General features: G+C 35.7%; 1 protein-coding gene across 2 annotated transcripts in view; it reads right to left on the bottom strand.

Moving 5' to 3' along the window:
- FAM185A (family with sequence similarity 185 member A) overlaps positions 1-22984 on the bottom strand; it is a 53408-nt gene that overhangs the window by 7075 nt on the left and 23349 nt on the right. Inside the window, exons 5-7 of one of the 2 annotated variants that reach the window (XM_059395768.1) lie at positions 19464-19505; positions 12373-12468; positions 7992-8126 (exon numbers count right to left, since the gene is read on the bottom strand). In XM_059395768.1, the coding sequence (XP_059251751.1) occupies positions 7992-8126; positions 12373-12468; positions 19464-19505 (273 nt within the window). The remainder of the gene's footprint in view (positions 1-7991; positions 8127-12372; positions 12469-19463; positions 19506-22984) is intronic. The other variant, XM_059395770.1, reaches the window with a different exon arrangement.

Genomic DNA, 22984 nt, shown 5'->3' with positions numbered 1-22984 from the left:
CCATCTCCTTCCCTAACCTTGAGAAGCTACTTGTCTAGTCTCAATTTCTATAATACTGTCACTCTAAAAATGTCATATAAATGGAATCATACAGTGTATGACATTTTGAGACTGGCTTTTTTCACTCAGCATGCTGCCCTTTAGTTCCATCTAAGTTATATTTATCAATAGATCATTCTTTTTTTTTTTTTTTAAGATTTTATTTATTTATTTATTTGACAGAGAGCAAGCAAGTGAACACAACCAGGGGGAGCAGCAGGCAGAGGGAAAGGGAAAAGTAGGCTCCTCACAGAGCAGAGGGTGGATGTGGGGCCAATCCCTGGGATCATGACCTGACCTGAAGGCAGATGCTTAACTGACTGAGCCACCCAGGTACACTTGTATCATTCCTTTTTATTGTTGAATAGTATTCCATTATATAGACATACTACAGTCTGTGTAACCATTTACTAACAGAAGGGTATTCTCATCATTTCTTGCTTTGGGTATTACAAATAAAGCTATAAATATTTGTGTACAGGTTTTTATATGAAACTTTAAGTTTTATTTGTCCAAGACAAATGTCTAGGATTGTAATTGTTGGGTCATATGGTAGTTTTAAGTTTAGTTTTTCAACAAACTGCCAGACTGAATTTTAGAGTAGGTATATCATTTTACATTTCTAACAGCAATGTAGGAGAAATCCAATCTTTCCACATACTTGCCAGCATTTGGTATTATCAGTATTTTTTATTTTACCCATTCTAATAGGTAGTATCTCATTCTGATTTTAATTTGCACTTCACTAATGGCTAGTGATGCTGAACATTTTGTGTTTTTATTTGCCACTATATATATATATTCTATGGTTGCACTGTTTCTTAAATCTTATATAATCACAATTTTATGGGCATAAATCATTTTTTCCTCATTCCTGGGGAGATATCATTCAGGATAAGATTTGGCTATGGTTCGGTATTTCTTAAATGACTACAATAAATACAAAAACAAAAACAAACAAAATCCCCAAGCCTTAAAAACAGAATTGATATGCTCTAAGATTAGGGCCTGCACTTTAATCTCTAGTCTAGATGGTAAGAAATTATAGCCCACAGGCTGAATCTGGCCTGAGGCCTGCTTTTATGGCCTAAGAACTAAGAATGACTTTTACATTTTTAAAGGGTTATTAAAAAAACATTTTTTTAATATGTAGCCTGCAACATCTAACATATTTACTGTCTAGCCTTACAGGTAATGTTTGCAGATGAAAAGAAACAAAACCTGGTCTTTTTGGTAAACATTAACAAAGTTGATGTCTAATTATCTATGACATTCTCAGTATCTTACACTTGAAACAAAAACACATTAAAAGCACAAACAATCTGAAGGCAGTTTTTCCACATTAGCTCCCTGTCAAAGTATTTTTAAGTAGACAGCCATAAGCCTATAGCACTCTTCATTCTCTTACTGAATTTCTTCCATGTCATCTTAAAGCACATTTACGTAACTGACAAATCCATGCGCTATAAGCTTGGAGAAAACTCAACTTCAGTGTGCTCTAAAAAAAGAATTATTTCTATGAGTCATATCAAAAAACTAGGTATTTTTCCCCCTTTGGAGGGAAAACACCATCACTAGATTTTAAAAGTGGCATTCTGGGGGCTTAGAACCATCTTATCCTCTTTTCCAACCCATGCACCAGTTTTCCATTGTAAATCACAATACCCTCAACTGTATAACTCTCTGGCTTAAAAGCACAGAACTCTCTTTTGACTTGGTTGTCTAATTCCAAATGAATTCATTTTTTTATATGCTTTACATTTCCAGTCTGACTAAAATAAAGAGAACACAGTATCACCTCCTCTACTAAGCAGACAAGGGCAAACATCATTTGGCTGGTGACATGCTTCATCTCTAATACTCTCTAACATCTAAACTGGGGGCTTTAAGACAAAAGGATTTTGTACCGCATGCAGTTTTGGGCTCACAGAATGTCTTGATATACACAGTGAGGTTTCATATCTAAGTTGATAAACCAAGACTAAAACCTAACAGAGAAGTCAATTTCTTCTAAGAAATATGTTACCTAAACACTCACCACTCATTAAATTTGCCATAAATGGGTAGAGCACAAAACTTGGAATCAAGGATCTTATAAGGATTAAAAAATGCACCCCAAAGAATATACACTGTGCACAGCTTTTAAAGTAAATAAATGTTTCAGCCTGAGAGTCCAGGGCTTTCTTTTGACCTCCGAATAGCATATAATACTTATAAATCACTTTAAGAATTGTACAAGGTACAGTTATTAGTGACAGCAAAAACGAAGGAAACCATGAAGCAGGAAATCAAATAAAATTACAGGGTTGACACATCAAACCCTGTGGGAAGCCTGAGCCCTAGGGACTAATTTTTACGGGCCTGGTTTCTTGCAGAAATCATGCAAAAGTCATGCTACAGATATAACCCAGACTTTTTAGCAGTGAGGGTATTTCTGTTTCTATGCCTCATAGGCTCTGTAAGGAAGGCCCAGATGAGCTGAGCTCAGCTGCCTATAATAACAACTCACATATAAAGCTGCTCATTATTTCCAAAATTGGGTTTCATGTTGGAAATCTCCACAGAAAAAGAAATTTGCCCTGATTTTCTTGAAAAGGGCCCCTCAAATTATTCCATCCAGGGGCGCCTGGATGGCTCAGTAGGTTAGGCCTCTGGCCTCGGCTCAGGTCATGATCTTGAGGTCCTGGGATTCTGCCCTGCATCAGGCTCTCCTCAGCGGGGAGCATGCTTCCCCCCCCCCCCCCCGCTCTTTGCCTGCCTCTCTGCCTACTTGTGATCTCTGTCAAATAAACTTGAAAAAAATTTTTCCATCCATTTGATAAATAAGGTCTGTGGCCTTCGGGGCGCCAAACAGTTTTAGAATTAAAATAAAATATGAAAGCTTCTATAAACTCAGTCACTTGTTCACACAGCTCTCTCCAAAGGAACTGCTCTGTTTTTATCTGAGATCCCTCTGCACAATTACTCTAATAGATTTAAACTAATGAGAGACAATCTATAGATACAACTGGGGCTAATGTTATGTGGTACTCTACAAAAAAATTCTGATGATTAGTTCCTAGATTCTTACGCTGTGGGCAGGAAATAAAATTCATTCTGCAATTTGGGCTTTCCTGGTTTAGGAAGGAAGGAGGGACTAGAAAACAAATACTTTGAGAAGCCTCATAATAACCAATAAAGTAAGCATCTATCTTTCTCACAGCATCCAATTACCTATTTCCTCAACCAAAATTTATTGAAGGCTTATATGTTTGTTTGTTGATTTTAAGACAGCTTGCAGCGGAGTCCAGGCCACTAACCTCTTTCTCTTGACTTACTGCAGTAACATGCTAATTAGATTTTCCTTTACTCACCATTGTCCCTTACAATCTTTCTCCACTCAAAATTTAGTGCACATTTGTAATGCACCGATTTGGTTGTATAAACCCAGATGAAACCCTTTTGGTGTCTTTGCAATGCACTTAGTATAAAATCCAAATCAGTCCTATATGATCTGACCCCTCCCAAAGTTTCCAGCCTTCCTTTATGCCACTTTCCCTACTCTCTGTACTCTAGCTATGCTGCACTTCTCTCACTTACTCAAACTCACAATGCTAGTCTAATTTAGATGTGTCATGTGCTTTCACTCTACCGTATACATACATTTAATACATTCATTCCACTTTACTATGTTCACTGATTTGTCTTGCCTTACTAGGATGTAACCTTCTCAGAGGATACCTTTCATTCCTAGTTTCTAGCAGTGTTTGGCTCAATAATTAATAGAAGTTCGTTGAGTGATTGACCAAATAAAGGAAAATAGAGAAGACAGAAGCAGGGGTTATGCAAAGGAAAGATGATGTTTGTTTTTAAATAGATTATGCTTGAGGTGGTACTGGCTGAGTAGAATAAGAATGGGTAAGAAAAAAAGAGATCAGGTCTGCAGGTACTGATTTTATCCAGTCACAGGACTAGTAAGTATTCTTAAAGGATTTAATGAGGTTTTTTTCTTAATGGCTGAAATGTTGAAAATAGGGCTTTAAAAGCGAATTAAAACTAAATGTAAATTTCAGGAAGGCACAAGATTCTACGAGTAACAATAAAAAAATGACAAAGTAACTTAAATTTCTAATTCAAAAATTCTTAATATACACAAAATAATTTGATTATGCTATCATTCAGAACATTATTAAACAAATTTACATTATTGCTTTAGATTGGGGACCAAAAAAGCTAACTCTATTGCCTCCTTACTAAAATCAAATGATTAGATCATAAGAAGTTGATTCTTAGTACATTTAATACAGTTACATTTTCATCAAATTTTCACTATGTCACTAAGAGTCTACCTATCAGTTACTGAGTTACATTTGAGGGTGGGTATGTGTATAGGTCTTATTTTTGCTACTTGTTATGCTTTTTGTTAAGATTCTATGATTTTTAACAAGTTACTTTTTAGACTTTTATGACACACAAAATGAATAAAGGCATACCTTGCTTTATTGCACTTTGCTCTCTCGTGCTGTGTAGACACTACATTTTTCACAAACTGAAGATCTGTGGCAACCCTGCAGTGGCTCACTTTGTGTCTGTGTGTCACATTTTGGTAATTCTCACCATATTTTAAACTTTTTTATTATTATTATATGTATTATGATGATTTGTGATCAGTGGTCTTTGATTTTACTAAAGTGACTGATTTGAAGCACCATAAATGGCACCAATACAAGATGGCAAACTTAATTGATAAATGTGGTCAGTCCCCCATCTCTCTCTCTCTTTCCTTAGACCTCCCTATTTCCTATTGTGCCAACAATATTAGGCCAATTAATAATCCTACAATAAAAATCCTACAATAGTCTCCAAGTGTTTAAGTGAAAATAAGTCACATACCTCTTACTTTAAATCAAAAGCTGAAAATGATTAAGCTTAGTGAGGAAGCCTTGTCCAAAGCCAAGACAGGCAGAAAGCTAGGTGCCGTGTGCCAAAATGTTAGCTAAGTTGTGAATGCAAAAGAAAAGTTCTTTAAGAAAAATTGAAAGTATGACCAGTGAACACACAAATGGTAAGAAAGTGAAACAGCCTTATTACTGATATGGAGAAAGTTTTAACAGTCTGGATAGAAGATCCAACCAACCACAACATTCCCTTAAGCCAAAGCCTAATCCAGAGCAAGGCCCTAACACACTTCAAGTCTATGAACGCCGAGGTGAGAAAGCTGAATGAAAAAGGTTTGATGCTAGCAGAGGCTGATTCATGACGTTTAAGGAAAGAAGCTGTCTCCATAACATAAGAGTGCAGGGTGAGACACAAGGGGCTAATGCAGAAGCTGCAGGAAATTATCCAAAAGATCTATGTAAGATCATTAATGAAGGTGATACAGTAAACAACCAATTTTCAATGTATACAAACACCTTATATTGGAGGAAAATGCCACCTAGGAATTTCATAGCTAGAGAGGAGAAGTCCACGTCTGGCTTCAAAACTTCAAAGGACAGGCTGACTCTCCTGATAGAGGTTAATCCAGCTGGTAACTTTTAAGTTGAAGCCAATGCTGATTTACCACTCTGGAAATCCTAGGGCTCTTAAAAATTTTGCTAAACCTACTCTGACTGGGCTCAATCAATGGAACATCAAAACCTGGATGATATCTCATCTGTTTACAACATGGTTTACTAAATATTTTAAGCCCTATTGAGACCTATTGTTCAAAAAAAAAAAAGATTCCTTTCAAAATATGACTGCTCATTGACAATGCAGAGGTTACCCAAGAGCTCTGATGAGATGTACAATGAGATTAATGTTCTTGTGCTTGCTAACACAACACCCATCCTGTAGTGCATGGATCAAGGAGTCATTTCAACTTTCTAGTCTTATTATTTAAGAAATACATTTCATAAAGCTATAGCTGCAATAGAAAGTGATTTCTCTGATGCATCTGGGCAAAATAAATGAAAAACCTTCTGAAAAGGATTAATTACCCTAGCTGCCATTAAGGACATTCATGATTCATGGGGAAGAGTTAAAGTATCAATATTAGCAGGAGTTTGGAAGAAGCTGATTCATAGATGACTTTGAAGGGTTCAAGACTTTAGTGGGGGAAGTAAATGCAAATGTAGTAGAAAGAGGAAAAGAAACAGAAGCAGAAGTAGAGTCCGAAGCTGTGACTGAACTGCTGCAATCTCAAGAGATAAAATTTTAATGGATGAAGAGAAGCTTTTTATGGACAAATAAAGTGGTTTCTCAAGACAGAATCCATTCCTGGTAAAGATGTTATAAAGACTGTGGGAATGACAACAAAGAATTTAGAATATTACACAAACTTACTTGATAAAGCAGCAGCAGAATTTGAGAGGATTGATTCTAATTCTGAAAGTTCTGTGTGTAAATGCTCTCAAATAGCATTATGCATTACAGAGAAATCATTTGTGAAAGGAAGAATCAATGCTGCAAACTTCATTATTGTTTTATCTTAAGAAATTGCCATAGCTGTCACAACCTTCAACCTTCAGCAACCCTTACCAGTCACCAACCATCAACATCAATGCAAAAAGATTATGACTCACCAAAAGCTCAGATGATGATTAGCAATTTTTTTTTTTGCAACAAAGCATTTTTAATTAAGGTATCTGCATTGTTTTTTTAGACACAGTGCTACTGTATACTTTAACAGACTATAGCATAGTATAAATGTAGCTTTTATATGTACTAGGAAACTGAAAATATTCATTTGAGTTGCTTCGTTGCAGTAGTGTGGATCAGAACATACAAGATCTTTGAGGTATGCCTGTATTTGAAAATGAAACTGATCTATGAAGACACTTCATTGGCACCATCACTACCACCACACATTTTTTCAATGTCCTTCTCAATGCCATTCTGGTAAGATCTGAAGGAAAACTTCACCAGCCATTAATTCCCCCCACCTTTTTTTTTTTTTTTTTTTTTGGTATTGTGTACATGTATTTAGTATTTATATGTATACAATAAATATTTTAAAAAGTAGTATCAGCCAACAGTGCAGCCAGAGGTAATCAGAAAAAATGTGCAAAAGCCATTCATACTTCTGGGACTGAGAATTTGTTCTATTAAAAAAGCAAGTTTATAATGTGCATAATACCAAACCAAATTTGTGTTTATTCCAATCATACAAAGTTAACTTTGAGTGTTGTTATACACATATATTTAGATGATATTTAAGGCCAAGAGTTAGAAAGCAGCTATACCAGGAAAAAAAAAATTATGGTCTTAAAAATTTTTTAATTATAGTAAAAAATGCATAAAATGTACCATCTCAATCATTTTTAAGTTATAGTTCAGTAGTGTTAAGTATACTCACATCACTGTACAACAGATCTCCAGAACTTTTTCATCTTGCAAAACTAGAATGCTATATATGTTCTTTGAATAACTTCCCATTCTCCCCTTCCCCTGCTTTCTGTTTCTATAAATCTGACTACTTTAGATATCACATATAAGAGGAATCATACAGTATTTGTCTTTTTGTGACTGGTTTATTTCACTTAGCATGATGTCCTGAAGGTTCATCCATGTTTCATCATGTGACAAGATTTCCTTCCTTTTTAAGGCCAAATAATATTCCACTTTATGTATATACCACATTTCACTTATCCATTTATCTATCAATAGACATTTGGGTTGCTTTTACCTTTTTGCTACTGTGAGTAATGCTGCTGTAAACATGGGTGTGCAAACATCTCCTGGAGATAGAGAATTTTTTAAACTGATTTTATCAGTTTATCAGTTTATCAGTGTCATCTAGGGAGTGTTTCAAAACTAAATGCCTACACTGTGCTACTTACTGATATGCAGTTGGAAGAAAAGAGTGTCAAACACCAAAATGTGAATATGGAAAGGAATAAAAGAGTAAAACTGCAGTAAAGCATACCATATTTTTACCTATGTATGGAGGATGACTATTCATCTCACATAGTAAAATGTGTTATCCTTACCAGTAATTATTACAGCATCGTCTTTATGAACTTCAGTCATTTCTTGAACATGGACTTCTGAGTTCACATCAACCTCTCTTCCCGATAACTGTAAATGAGCTTGAAGAGAAGATGCGACCTTGACAAGAATAGAGCCTATAATAGATTTTAAAAAGTTTATTAATGCAAGAAAATGAAAAGTACCAGGGGTTATTTGAAATATGACTGAAAGAGTAGCAATGCTCCTGGAACACTGTCTTTAACTCCTTAGCACACTTTATTTACCCAGCAGTGCAGCACGCCTGAATGGCTCAGTCAGTTAAGCATCTGCCTTCAGCTCAGGTCATGATCCTGGGGTCCTGGGCTCCCCACATCAGATTCCCTGCTCAGGTGGGAATCTGCTTCTTCCTTCTCCCTCTGACCCTACCCCCGATTGTGCTTGCTTTCAGTCTCTAATGAAACAAACAAACAAACAAACAAAAAAACCCAACAACTTTAAAAGAATATAAACAGCAGTGCCTTTTCTTACTTCCAAGGCATTCACATTAACTTCTGCCAAGGGCATGAGTCATTAGAATATTATGAACTTGTTCGGCAAATAGCCCTAGTCAGCTTATCCAATATCAGAAAAATGAGTAGTAAACTTTGTAGACAATGTTCACCATTAATTGAGCATTTACTGAGAGCAAGACAGCTGAGATGATCCCTTAATCTACATATCAACTTTATGAGGTATTATTAGAACTCCAATTTTAAAATTTTCTTCAAGTAACCACTAGCACAAGTGTTGGAATCTAGCTTCACTTCAGTGACAAGAGCCCATGCTCTTAACCACTGTGGTATTTCACACACTGCTCCCTCATCATATTATAGGAGTTGTGATTTCCCTGATCACTGTGACTAAACTAGAATCCTAAGCTCTTGTGCTTTCAGTTGTACCTTGTATGTGTGCTGGGGAGGGAGGGGTGGTGGTGGAAAAGAACGATAATAAAAAAAGGGAACATTTGAATTTCAACTAATGTTTCTTTTCAATGGAATAGTCTTTTAGGTGCCTGAGACCAGACATTCAAGTTTATTTCCACTACAATCTTGTAGAAATTTAAGCTTTTAAAAGGAGGAAAGAAGAAAAACTACTCCGTTAGCAAATAAATAATTTTCTAAAACAACTACATAGGTTGCAGGGCAAACTCACCAACACACTCCTGTTTCACTCTGTTTCTCATATATCAAATCAAGTAAGAGGCTCTGGCCATAGAGCATTAAGCCCACTTCCTCTGCAGACAAAGGTGGTCAGGATGACTTTCATTGTGAATGTTGTAAAGATTCCTTTTAAAATGGACTTATATGGGTCATGGTCTGCCTCTTAGTTTGGTTAACATCAGCCTAAATTTCTCTAATTTCTTATCTTCTCCATCTTTCTACCTGGAACCTGAAAGTCTGGGGTAAAACTGATAAACTCTCATAATTAACCCCCAAAAAGGTGGGGTGGGAAACAAAGTATATCACTGCAACTGGGTTATTTTATTTATAAAACAAACTGCTTTTCAGATTTTAAATATAAACTACTGACAGGAGAGAGTCCCTATAACAACAGGTTTGAGGGACTAAGGGGGAAAAAAAAAACCTAGAAAATTTCAGAATGAATAGAAGATGCATGCTTTTCTACCAAACATACTTTTAAAAGTAGAAAAAAATAGATTTTTAAAACTTTTCTGTAGCACTTTTTACCTCTAAATACATCAAATGTGGTAATTTTATGAATACTTTTTTCTGTTCTTAAATGAAAAAGAGTTGTTAAATCTATGAGCTTTAAAATGTTAAGCATTGTAACTACTTCTTCCCTCATCTCTCTCTACATTCTTGAAAAACAAGTCATCACTATCAAAACTCCATTATTATCTGTGAAAGAAGAACTCCCATGATTTGAAAACTTTCCCAAATGTCCCATCTTTATCTTTTTTAGAAAGCTCTTGCTACATTTTCAACCTCTTTCACTTCATAAACTATTTTGATGGTTACTGACACCAATACCATTTTTTTAAGATTTTATTTATTTATTTGACAGAGAGAGATCAGAAGCAGGCAAAGAGGCAGGCAGAGAGAGAGAGAAGGAAGCAGGCTCCTGGCTGAGCAGAGAGCCCGATGTAGGGCTCGATCACAGGACCCTGCGATCATGACCCGAGCCGAAGGCAGCAGCTCAACCCACTGAGCCACCCAGGTGCCCCTACCATTTTTTTAAATTAAAACGTGAACTAATACTAACCATACCATTTACTGAAGGCATACTATATTAAGATCATTGGTTTCATCACAGACAAATTTTAAATGGAAGAGTCAGTACTCAGATACAGGTCTGACTTTTAAGCCTAAACACAGCCTTTTGGAAAGAATTAATAAGGTTAACTCATAAGAAGAGAGAAAACAAGCATGCAACATTCTTTTTCACATGGCAAAATAAAGAACATCTAAGAGACGCAAGTGGTTGGCTCCCAAACCCTACAGCAAGACAGGGGCAGAGCTGGAAAGGATTCTAGATGTCTTTACAACCATTAAGCAACAGAAACCTGAACAATTTTCCATTACTCTTTTAAAAAGTTACTATTCCTAAGTATAGTTAGAATTAAAAGACCTGAAGTAAGAAATTTTTGTTTTCAGTTATCTTTCAGCTTCATGCCAGTCCAAATAGGAAAAACCACAAAATTATAAACTTAATCAACTCTTGCAGCATCACATCCTATTTCAATAGATTACTAGAACAAGATCCCAAATAATGCTCAAAAATATTTTAAATTGATGAAGATTAACAATGATTTTTGTCTTATTTTACTTTTTTTGTCCATCCATACAAAACAGGAAATAACTTTCATGTAAGAGCTACTTATTGAAAAGTTTGTACTCTGTTACTAGTTATAGTAAATTAGTAATGGTTTACATTTTTTCTCTTAGGGCCTTCATAATAAGAGAATACATGACTTTTATGGCACTTACAAAATACCCTGAATGGCATTACTGAAGCTCTCAGGAATTCAGTGAGAACACAATATTATCCTATTTTAAAAGAAAAAAATGCAATCTTGAGAAATCAAATCACATCTGTGTGTCAGCAAAAAAACTTCTGTTTAAGGCCTCTGTGTTTGTAGTTTCATTTTGACACTCTGACAAGAGAGCCGTTGGACAAAAAAGTATTAAACCAACATAACCAACAAATTGCCAACAGCAGGTTTCTGTAAGGAAGTATTCCTTGTTATACATATATAGTCCTGTTCTGGCCAATATGCAGATCTAGATTTTATTTAAAACTTTTTTTTAAATAGCTACATTTCTTAGCTTTCTGCACCCAGGTCACTTCAGCCCCTAAGGCCAAGCTACTCCAAGTATCCAAGCCACTTGCCACCATGTACACACAGACAAATATTCAGTCTTCCTATGACTAAAAAGTGTATTAGTTTTAATGAAATACTTGAATTCTTAGAATAAATTATTTGTAACAGAAATAAGATTTTAGGAGAAATAAGATTTTAGATGAAATACATTATAATAAGACAATACTTTAAGAGACTAAGTCAACAATTACTTTAGAGGACCTTCCTGATGACACCTTTTTTCAGGATCATACATTGCAAAGAATTATTCTAGTGTGATGGCTCAAGAAGATCTGATTACAGGATGGTAGAAAGCCTCCAAAAGAATGTACGGGAGCATTTCCCCTCCAGAGAATATTCTATTTCAGACATAAAACCAAACTGAAAAGCCCAAACAGTAACACTCAATAATTCCACAGTAACAGTCAATATTTTCTAACATTTTTGTTTGAACTACAAAGGGAACAATAGTCTTTATGGCCATCTGTTCCAAAAGTTTCAAAAATCATTGGTCTAGAGGGCCAGTATTCCAGTCAGTCTTTATTATTCTTTTCTTCTTCTCTTTTTAAAGAATTTATTTTTAAGCAATCTCTACACCCAATGTGGGGCTCAACCTCACAACCCCAAGATCAAGAGTTGCATGTTCTACCAACTGAGCCAGCCAGGTGCCGTTCTAGTCAGTCTTTGTCTCATTTTATTTTTTAAAAATTTTTATTTATTCATTTGAGAAAGACAGAAAGAGAGAGAGAGAAAAAGAGAATGTGGTGGTGGTGGGTCAGAGAGTAACAGAGAAACAGATACACCACTGAGCAAGGAGCCTAATGCAGGGCTCTGTCCCCTAGGATCATGACCTGAGCTGAAGGCCAGTTACTTAACTGACTGAGCCCACCACCATTAGTCTTTAAATTGAGTTTTATCAGAAGAAAATTTTCTTGAACTCATGATGTAAGTATAGATAAAACAACCTGACCATCTCTTTCCTGGATGTTATTACATAAACCTTCCGTAGACCATACATCAAAACATTCCACTTGGCTAACCTTCATTGGATTTCAACTCCACTTTCCCTAGTTGGCTGACATAAACATCTATTGCACCCTGATGAGTTGAGGCCTGTAGACATCCAGAGGATGAATCTAGGAAAAAAAGAAAAACTGTAAGTATAATCATTCTTATTGTAGTAACTGAAATGATAAACTTGAAACAAAGGACTCTACTTCGGCAGTAGAATAAGGCACTAAGAGTCTTGCAAGGCTTTGTATTTTCCCCATGGTTATGCCATCTTTCACTTTAAAAAGAAAACAGAATCAGTAATCTACACCTAGATAACAAAAAATCCCTATGCCTATAGTCACCTACATAACTTATTGATAAACATGCTTACTATGCAACCTAATATATAGGAAGGACAGTACACAAGCTGTGGATCCTTCAGAGCCAAGATTATTAAGTACCATTGATATAATTAGTTTATTATCAACTTTCAATATTTACGAAAGAATTTTCTCTCACGTACAGATACACAGAAGTAGTAACAAAGTTAACAAAAATCAGAACTTCTTATATTTTTTCCTTTCAGCAAATCTGCTAGTCCTAAAAAATTCTGCTAATAATGAAAGCTTACTCTAGATAAGATTTTTTGCATTTCTTAAACAGAAATGGAGAAAAGGGAGTCACTTAAAGAGTGAGTGAAGCTTGTTTCTTTTCAAATTTCTGGAATTGAACATATATCTTTCAGTCAAGAGAAGAAAACCATAATTAAAGTGGTGTTGATTTGAAACTCAAGTATTGTTGTCACTGACCCCAGTTTTCAAAAAGTCAGCATTTCAAGTTCAAGGGAAAGCTGACCAAGAGACAAAGAAGTAAGAGAATGATGTTGAAGAGTCAGCACTAAGTAGCTCCTTCTTCCTCAACCATGACAACTGAACCTTTGATCTAATATTCTGTCTGACTGCCCTGGGAAGGCCAAAGTGTATTTTTTTTAGAAAGGCCTCTTAAAAAGCATATTTTATCAAGAATTTTACTACTTCAAAGTGGAAACAAATCAGGGAGTGTGGTGAAAATATTGCCAAAAATTATATTAAACTTTTAGTAAAATGTGAAGAAAAAAACATTTGTATACTATACATTTTTCTTCAAATTTTTACATGACCCTAAACAAAGCTACTTGGGAATAAACTGGTTAAAATCTGACCCCAAGATAATTCATAATAATTATCTGTAATCTATACTGAAAAATGGCCTTTATTGGACCCACTTTCTTTAAATCTTAAGTTCAAAAGTTAACACTGATGGTGGCAAATTAAGCCATTAGTGATAAATGACACAGAATAGTTGGGCAAAGAATAACTTTCTCCTCAGTTACCAACAGTAACTCCTTTTAAATAACTTCTTAATGCATCCTAAAACAAGTCAAGTAAAAATATATTATGATTAAAAAATGTGGACTACACAATGTGTGTATTATCCCAGGTTGAACAAAGTAAAATATCTGAAACATTAGTTTGCTTTCTTACTTTCTCTAGGGGGAAAAAAACACAAGATGTTCATGAGGCTAATAAACAGTACTTTTTCACTTCTTCCTCCAAACCCATGGGAAATAACAGCTAAATAATTTTATCACGAGCCACTGAGTAATTACAACCTCATGTTATCGGTCTTGAGCTCTGATAATGGCCAATGCCTTAGAGACGGTCCAAAAAAAAAAAATCAAAACTCAAGATATTTTCAAAAGAGAAAGCAAAAGTGATATTGGAAAAGCTATGTAGCAAAACAAACAATAATTTTCTTTTGTTTTGTGTAATACAAATGATTGGAAGAAAGAATTAATTATCAAGAGTCAAACTAAGACTTTCTTTACAAAGTTTCATTTTTTGGAAATTCACCTAATGGAGAAATTCTATAGCTCTCAGAAGAAGCCTTAAGGGAAATATGCATTTGACCGTGAGTAAGAAGTAAACAGAAATTATTAGTGCAGTTAGTGTTTGAAATAAGTGGGCTCTCACCGAAAGCTAGCTATCATCACAATTTTGGACAAAGATCTGGTTGGTCTCATAGAGACCACTGAGTTTTCCTGGAAAATTACACATACAAAACTGATGTTAACTACTAGTTAATCACTACATACAACCAAAAAATCCAACTACTACAACCAAAAAAACCCAGATATTTACAATATACATTTAACTAATAGAGAAAAACAACTACTTGAAAGGCTAAAATTCCAAACTTTCAGATAAAGGAAAAATTCTTTTCAATCAGTCAAGCAAGTTCAGAAAGTTCTTCTGAATATTTACCATTTTACTTCACGTTTCAACATATTCATACTAAGGAACAGCAACACAACAGATATTTCTTCATTTCTGCAACTTGATTCCTACATTTCCCAAACTAATTGCCAAGAACAAGGAACAAATCTCACATACAGGATGTAAAAGATTTGCAAAGGCAGAACTGTAAGGTCATTTCAAGTAAGGATTTTTAGGTATCTTGCCTTGGAGAGGAGGCATTAGGAGGCTGGGCTTACGAGGGGCACACAAGGCAATCACCCCACCTCCTGCTCCAAACATGAAGACATTCTTTTTTTTAAAGATAAAATTACCAGTACATGGCTTCTAACAGTGCCTTCCAAAAGAGACAACACAGGATAGAGAAAGTAAAGCTAGGTGAGCGACTCTATTAGCACTCCAACCCTACTATTACCTATTACCAAGCTTTGCTTTCTATTGTTGACTCATTTTACTTTATTTTTTTTTAAGATTTTATTTTTTTATTTGACAGATCACAAGCAGGCAGAGAGAGGAGGAAGCAGGCTCCCTGCTGAGCAGACAGCCCGATGTGGGGCTCAATCCCAGGACCCTGAAATCATGACCTGAGCTGAAGGCAGAGGCTTTAACCCACTGAGCCACCCAGGTGACCCTCATTTTACTTTATTTTTAAAGATATATTTATTTATTGGGGAGGAAGAGAGAGAGAGAGAGAGAGCGCGCATGCTGGCAGAGGTAGAGAATCTTCAAGAACTGAGGGCAGAGTCCAACAGAGGCCTCTATCGTATGACCAAGGAGATCATGACCTGAACTAAAACCCAGAGTCAGATGCCCAACTGAGCCACACAGGTGCCCCAGTTAACTCATTTTAAATGGATGATCTGGTATTCCAGAAAAACATTATTTTTTAAAATATGAATCCAAGGAAAATCATGGTTTTGATATACACAATCAAACATTTTATAGCACTACAACTTCTGAGAGAGCTTAGTGTTATGGAAATTAGGAAGAAAAGGGTTTAGGGAAATAAAGTATAATGTGTGTACAAAATCTGAATTACTGATGAGATTACTTAAGAACCTGACCAATTACATTATCTATACTCCTTTTACCTGAATTATAAATATTGTTCTTCATAAAAGAATCATGGGAAAAATACATCTATTTTCCTGAAATCAGAGAGAATAATATCTAAATCATCTCAAGTCTCCTAATATTCTAAACTTGATAATCACTTTTTCTCAACACCCATTCCAATATTTTGAAGCCTCTGCTATTCTAATACATTTCCCTCTCAAGTTCCTACAAATCACTTACTTCTTTTTAACTAATTTGCTTTTACTAATCTCAATTCCTCAAAAATCCAGTAGACTTTAACTAGGTTATCATGATTTGTAGAGTAGCCTTCAACTTTCTCCAGCAAACCTTTTATGAAAAACACAAGTCAACCACTTAAGAAACTTCAAATAAACATTACACTTGTCACCTTTGGGATTAAGGCATCATATTCAAAATTTCAGCAGACTCATGACAACAATGGTTTTTAAACTCTATAGCATGGATGGCAAACTACAGCCCTCCTCATTTTTCTCCTGTTTTTATTAATAAAGTTTTATTGGAACATAGACACATCCATTTGTGTGTATACTGTCAATATGCTTTGTGTTAAAATTAGAGAGTCGCATAGTACAGACAGACTGTATGGCCTACAGGGCCAAAAATATTTAATATCTGGCCCTTTACAAAGTATGCAGACTCCTAGAGGAAATAAGCTCTTAATTTTTTTTTTTTAAGTAAAATTTAATTCTGTGGAAGACAAAGAGATTTACCAATCTACTGAAATCAGTTCTTTTCCTAAGGCCTCACTTACTTAGTCTCCGACTCTCCCCAAGTTCTCTTTCTTTACCTTGAAAATGACAGGTTCATTCCATTTTCAGGGCTTATACTGGCTTTTCCTCTATCTGGAAAGCTCTGCATCCGGAATTTTATGAGCCTCTTTCCCATTATTCTGGCTTTAGTTCAAATGTCCCTTCTTCAGACCCTCCCTGATTGCTAAATGCTGTAGCTTTCTTTTCCCCACTCTTTATCCCATTACCCTCTCTTATTTATTCATTGTATGATCTGAAGTTATCTTTGGTTATTTACATGCTTATTGTCTTTCTTCTCAGGCCAAATGTGAGCATGGAGACTACGTCTTGTTGACCATAATATTCTCTAGTACCTTAAAGAGTTCCTGGTATATAGCAGGCAATCAATAAAATAGATGTTGACTAGTTACTGCAATACTCAAGATTGTCTTCAAACATTAACACAATGTTAAAATAATAAATAGAGACATAATTTATATCTTTCTTCCAAAGTCCACACTATGACAGATCAAAATATGATAACTTAACAAATAAATACGTTTTCTCTTATTTTAAGAGATTCTTCCAAAATAAACCCCCAAATTCATCAACCACATTTACAAAATAAGAATTCAACCTTTAAGTATCTTTACATATTTGTGGATTTTTAAGAACCTAAAACTACAGACACAACTTGTGTTTTGCTAAAGAAAATTATGAAGGGTCTATAACTACTGCTATTATTGTGGTCAATCATATTTCTTTTCTTTTCTTTCTTTTTTTTTTTTTTTAAAGATTTGTTTATTCATTTGAAAGAGAGAGCCAGAGAGAGCACACATATGTGCAAGTTAGGGGAGAGGCAGAGGGAAAAGTCTCTCCAAGCAGATTCCCTGCCAACTAGTGTCCCCAGTTCAGGACTCTATCTCAGGACCCCAAGGATCACCACCCACGCCAAAACCAAGAGTCAGACGTTCAATCAACTGAGCCACCCAGGCACCCCTATACTTCTTCACACTGGAGTCAGGTAGTTTTCTTTGTGTGGAAAGAGATTTATCTAAGAAAAATAAAACTTTTTTTCTGAAAATCCATCTAGCATGTAATAGTGGGAAGAAGAAAAAGTTCATACGGAAAATTAAAAAGAATTTATAATGTTAATCATTTATACAGAATTTGAAACCATCTTCAAATATGTACATTACTTCTCATTTCATACTTGCTATTACAATTCTTTTCCAGTATGGATAAATAACCATTTATTTCCAATTTTTGAGAGAATGGTTTTCCATTTATGTTCCCATATTTCCATTCAAGAATAACACTAGCATTATATCATATTATAAGTATTCCTCAGATTCCTATCTGCCTAATGGGCCTTTTGGTGGTAGTTCAATTCCCTATGCCTCCCAATTTGCAATATTCTCCTCCTTTTCCTCCCTTGCCTTATTGCTGCAAACTTTGCCCATGTCTAGCATTTTCCTTTTTCAGCTAGTTCAGCACCCCCTCAGTATACTTTTTGTTCACACTAGAAATTTCCCTTACCATCTCTAGATGTGTCCTCTGATGAAATGGCCTGAAGAGTCAACAATAAATCTTGATTTCTGACCAGAAACAGCTAAATCCTTCTGCCATGTATTAGTTAAGATGATTTATAACTATCACTTAAGAAGCCGTTATTTTCAACTTAATCACTCACTGAACAATAAAGTTTCAATATCTTGAAAATTCTTAAAAAGATATGTACTTTAAGCCAGAAAATTCAAGTGTGATAGTGGAAACGACTATTAAAGATGTTCACTCTTTCAATCAGTACAAAGGAAAGATAAATGTAAAATGTCAAAAAGGACAAAACCCAGAGGCCCTGGGCATTCGTACTGGCCATAAGCCACAGCTTCCCCACAAAGGTCTTAGTTTCCCATCCCTACACTCAACCCTCTAAGGTCTAAAAACAACCAGCACTCTTGAGGGTGCGCCTTTGCCTAATAGGTAAGCAGGTGCTACTTGGGACAGAGAAAATCTCTATTTAAACTATCTGGAAATCTTGGGGTGCTTGGGTGGCTCAGTGGGTTAAAGCCTCTGCCTTCGGCTCAGGTCATGATCTCGGGGTCCTGGGATTGAGCCCCACATCAGGCTCTCTGCTTGGTGGGGAGCCTGCTTCCCCCTCTCTCTCTGTCTGCCTCTCTGCCTACTTGTGATCTCTGCCTGTCAAATAAATAAATAAATAAAGTCTTTTTAAAAAGTAAATAAATAAATAAACAAACAAACAAATAAACTATCTGGAAATCCGAACTTTTTCTTCCACAGGCACATGTAGTCATGAGGTCTAAGGTGCCATTAGCCACTATTAGTCCTGGCTTAGGATTAGAACAATAATAAAAATGACTATCATTTATTGAATTCTTACCATATATCAGACACTGTGCTAAAATATTTTATATATATGATCTCACTTCTTACAGTAACCCTGTATGATAGCTACTTAACTATTATTTATATTTCTTTTAGATATAGAAATTGAAGCACAGAGAAATCAGGTAATAATTAGCCCATGTATAGAAAGTGGTGAAATCAGAATTCTAACTTTATTCTTACTGACACCAAATCTATAATTATAAATTATTTATAAGAGGATGAGTCAATGAATTTCCAGAAATAATTTGGGTCTGCCTATATTTGAATAGTATATCAGGATCCTATCAGGTTCATCAGCAAACCTCAGATTTTATTTACCCTAATAAAATATCACAAATATAGCTATTTTTTATTTTTTATTTTATTTTATTTTTTAAGATTTTTATTTATTTATTTGACAGACAGATCACAAGTAGGCAGAGAGGCAGAGAGGAGGAAGCAGGCTCCCCACTGTGCAGAGAGCCCGATGCGGGACTCGATCCCAGGACCCTGGGATCATGACCTGAGCCGAAGGCAGAGGCTTTAACCCAATGAGCCACCCAGGTGCCCCCACAAATATAGCTATTTTTTAAAAGAGCAAAATTTACCAACCAGCAGGTTAGTACATACCTATTGTGATATTACCCATCTTGCTTTGTAATGTTATATTACCTGTAAAAGAAAAAAAAGGATAATTTTATATATTAGGTATAATCTAGAAAGAAACTAATACAGTATTCTAAAACATGGTCAGACATCCATAATATTATTTAATAAGATTGTTATTGTTGTAGGCAAATTTTCTCAGTATTAAAAATCTAGTAAGAGATTTAGCTGCAACTCTGAAATAACTAGCTTTAGTCATCTATACAAACTCTCTTCCTCTATTCCACCTTAAGCTTCTTTAGCATAACTACAAAACAAACCACCATACTTTTTTGGAAACACACACACAAAAATAATGATACTTCTATAAACCATAAATAAAAAGTTACTTAAATGTACTCAGTATGTATTTTCAAGATAAACTTCACTATATTTAGCAGATCACTCAAAACCAAGTTTTGAGCCAACTAACACTAAAATAACCTAGGGAAAAAAATTACTACTGTTATTTTTCAGGTCACTCTGCTATGTCTATTAAACTAGTTTCTATGCCAAGAGTTACAGAGTTTGGGGCAGGAATAATGAACACACTGAAATATGACTAGCAAAGAAAGAGGCTTCACAGGTTCTTGTCTTTTGATGAAAATACATTTTCCAGGGCAAGTATAGGATATTGCAACCATTCTTCTCAGCCCCCTTTCCTCTAATACCAAAATTAGTAAGATTTTTCTTCATATGTGTGTTTGTAGAATTACTCCCAGACCCACACTACTTATGTTTACTGCACTGAAAATATAAGCAACATTACTCTTCTACCATCATTCCAAAACTACATTAAAAAGTAAAGGAATAGCTTTTTATCTCAGAAATAATCTAGGGTAAATGGACTCATTTACTTTATTTCTTGCATCCTCTAAATACTGCCATGTATCAGTACCTGAGAAAAAGCAAACAAAACACTTGATTCATTTGTCCAATAGTCAGACATACTTTAATTGCAAAAATCTCTCTAAAAGTGTTATATTCCATCATACTTCATGTAAGGATATGAACAAGGGGTACATTTGTGTAGGAATAAAACTTACTTTGTATGGAGAAATTAAGCTCCTAAAATTATTTTCAGGTCTCCATAAGTACAAGGTTGTAAAGATTCTTTTAAATGTGTTATGTACATATTATTTCATTGGTTTTAGATACTCTCTTCAAATTTTCAAATCCAGGAAATGCAGATTCACCACCACATGTGATTAGTGGCCAAAGATCACACAGCTTCTAAGATGACTTTCAGTGATCCCTGCCTCTTGGTATTCATGCCCTTGTATAATCTCCTCCCCTCATGGATAGGCTGTACCTAATAATTTGCTTTTAACACAGAGAATAAGGTGAAAGTAATGGGAAGTTGCTTCCAAGATTAGGTTATAAAAAAATCTGGGGGCGCCTGGGTGACTCAGTGGGTTAAAGCCCTTGCCTTCAGCTCGGGTCTCAGGGTCCTGGGATCGAGCCCCACATCGGGCTCTCTGCTCAGCAGGGAGCCTGCTTCCTTCCCCCTCTCTCTGCCTGCCTCTCTGCTTACTTGTGATCTCTCTGCCAAATAAATAAACAAACAAACAAACAAATAAATAAAAAGATCTGTTTCAGGGCACCTGGGTGGCTCAGTGGGTTAAAGCCTCCGCCTTCAGCTCAGGTCATGATCTCAGGGTCCTGGGATCAAGCCCCACATCAGGCTCTCTGCTCAGTGGGAAGCCTCCTTCCTTTTCTCTCTCTTTGCCTGCCTCTCTGCCTACTTGTGATCTCTGTCAAATAAATAAAATCTTAAAAAAAAAAAAAAGATCTGGTTTCTTTTTTGCTAGCCCTCTTCTGCTCTGAGGAAGGCAGCTAGCCATGTTGTCAAGTGCCCTGTGAAAGAAGCCCACTATGGAGGAACTAAAAAAGGCCTGCCGCCAAAAGGTTCTGACCTGAATTCTGCCAACAATCACATGAATGAGCTAGGAAGCAGACTGTCTTTTGGTGGAACCTTCAAATGGACCCCCATAACCTTGGGTGATACATTCATAACAACCTTATAAGAGGTCTTAAGGCAGAAGAACCAGTTAAGCCACACCAAGATTCCTGATGCATTCAAAGTAAGAGTCAATAAATGTTTGTTGCTTTTAGGTGCTAAGCTCTGAGATAATTTGTTATACAGGAAGAGGTAACTAGTATACATGTTGAAAGGTGAAAGTGGGGTGCTGCCATAATAAATACTTAAAAATGTAGGTGTAGCTTTGGAACTTGGCAGTGGGCAGAGGTTGGAAAGATTTTGAGAAACATGGTAAAGAAAGCCTAGATTGCCTTGAACAGACTGTTAGCAGAAAGCTGGACTTTTGAGTATTCTTCCTACAAGGGTTCAAAAGGAAGTGAGAAAAATGTTTTTGGAAATTAGAGAAAGGAGAATTCTTGTTAAGAAGTTGGAGAAACTTAACACCATTATCTTCAGTAATGTGGAAACTAGGAAATGTAGCTTAATGAACAGTGATTTAACTAAGATACCCAAGGAAGGTTAAAGTGTTATAAGTGCTACCTTTTTTTTTTTTTTTTTTGGCCACTTACTATAAAATGTAAGGGAAGAAAGATAAACTAATCTAAAGAAAGGAGTGTTAATCAAACAAACAAAAACAGGACACATATGGTTTTGAAAATTCTAAGCCTCTCAAGAAGGCAAAAGATGTTAAAGTTAGAAATATCTTTCCAACAAAGTTTGAATCCAGGGCACTGGCAAGTACACGGTCTAAAAACGAAGCTGAGGGGTGGACAGCAAAACCTCCTCTTAAGACACCAGAAAGATCAAGAGTGGTACTTCACAATACTAATCAATTATACAAAAAGTCCTTTACAGATATTAGAGGTGTATTATAAAGATCTCAATCAAACAACAGACACCATAGAAAGCTTGAGTACATTTTACCTCAGTTTCTCTGCAGAAGTGCATTTTTTTAAAAAAAGATTTTATTTGTATTTGACAGAGAGAGAGGGATCACAAGTAGGCAGAAAGGCAGGCAGAGAGAGTAGAGGGAAGCAGGTTCCCCGCTGAGCAGAGAGCCCAATGTGGGGCTCAATCCCAGGACCCTGGGATCATGACCTGAGCTGAAGGCAGAGGCTTTAACCCATTGAGCCACCCAGGCGCCCCAGAAGTGCACTTTTGAAAGAGATTCTTAGATGTGGCTTTTATTTTATGGAATAAACCCCACATGATTCAGAGGAGGCTGACAAAATTTTTGAGAGAATAACAACAGCAAACTCACTGCTAAACTGAACTGAAAGGAAGAGTGACAATAGAAAGTAAAAAGAGACCACTGGATCTCCAAAATTCTACTGTCAGGAAGCAGACTGAGAAAACCACTCAGATTCAAACATGTGATATATTTCATGAAAAAGGAAGGATGACTCAAAGGGAGGAACAAAAGCTCAGAGGGCAAAGCCTGAAACCCTACAGAATTATTTCCAGGTCTTTTATGATATATATATATATATATATATATATATATATATATATATATATATATATA

Source organism: Mustela nigripes, chromosome 4 (genome assembly GCF_022355385.1).
Source record: "Mustela nigripes isolate SB6536 chromosome 4, MUSNIG.SB6536, whole genome shotgun sequence".
Lineage (NCBI taxonomy): Eukaryota > Metazoa > Chordata > Mammalia > Carnivora > Mustelidae > Mustela > Mustela nigripes.
Note: the sequence above shows the minus strand (reverse complement) of the source record. Positions and strands in the feature narration are given on the sequence as shown.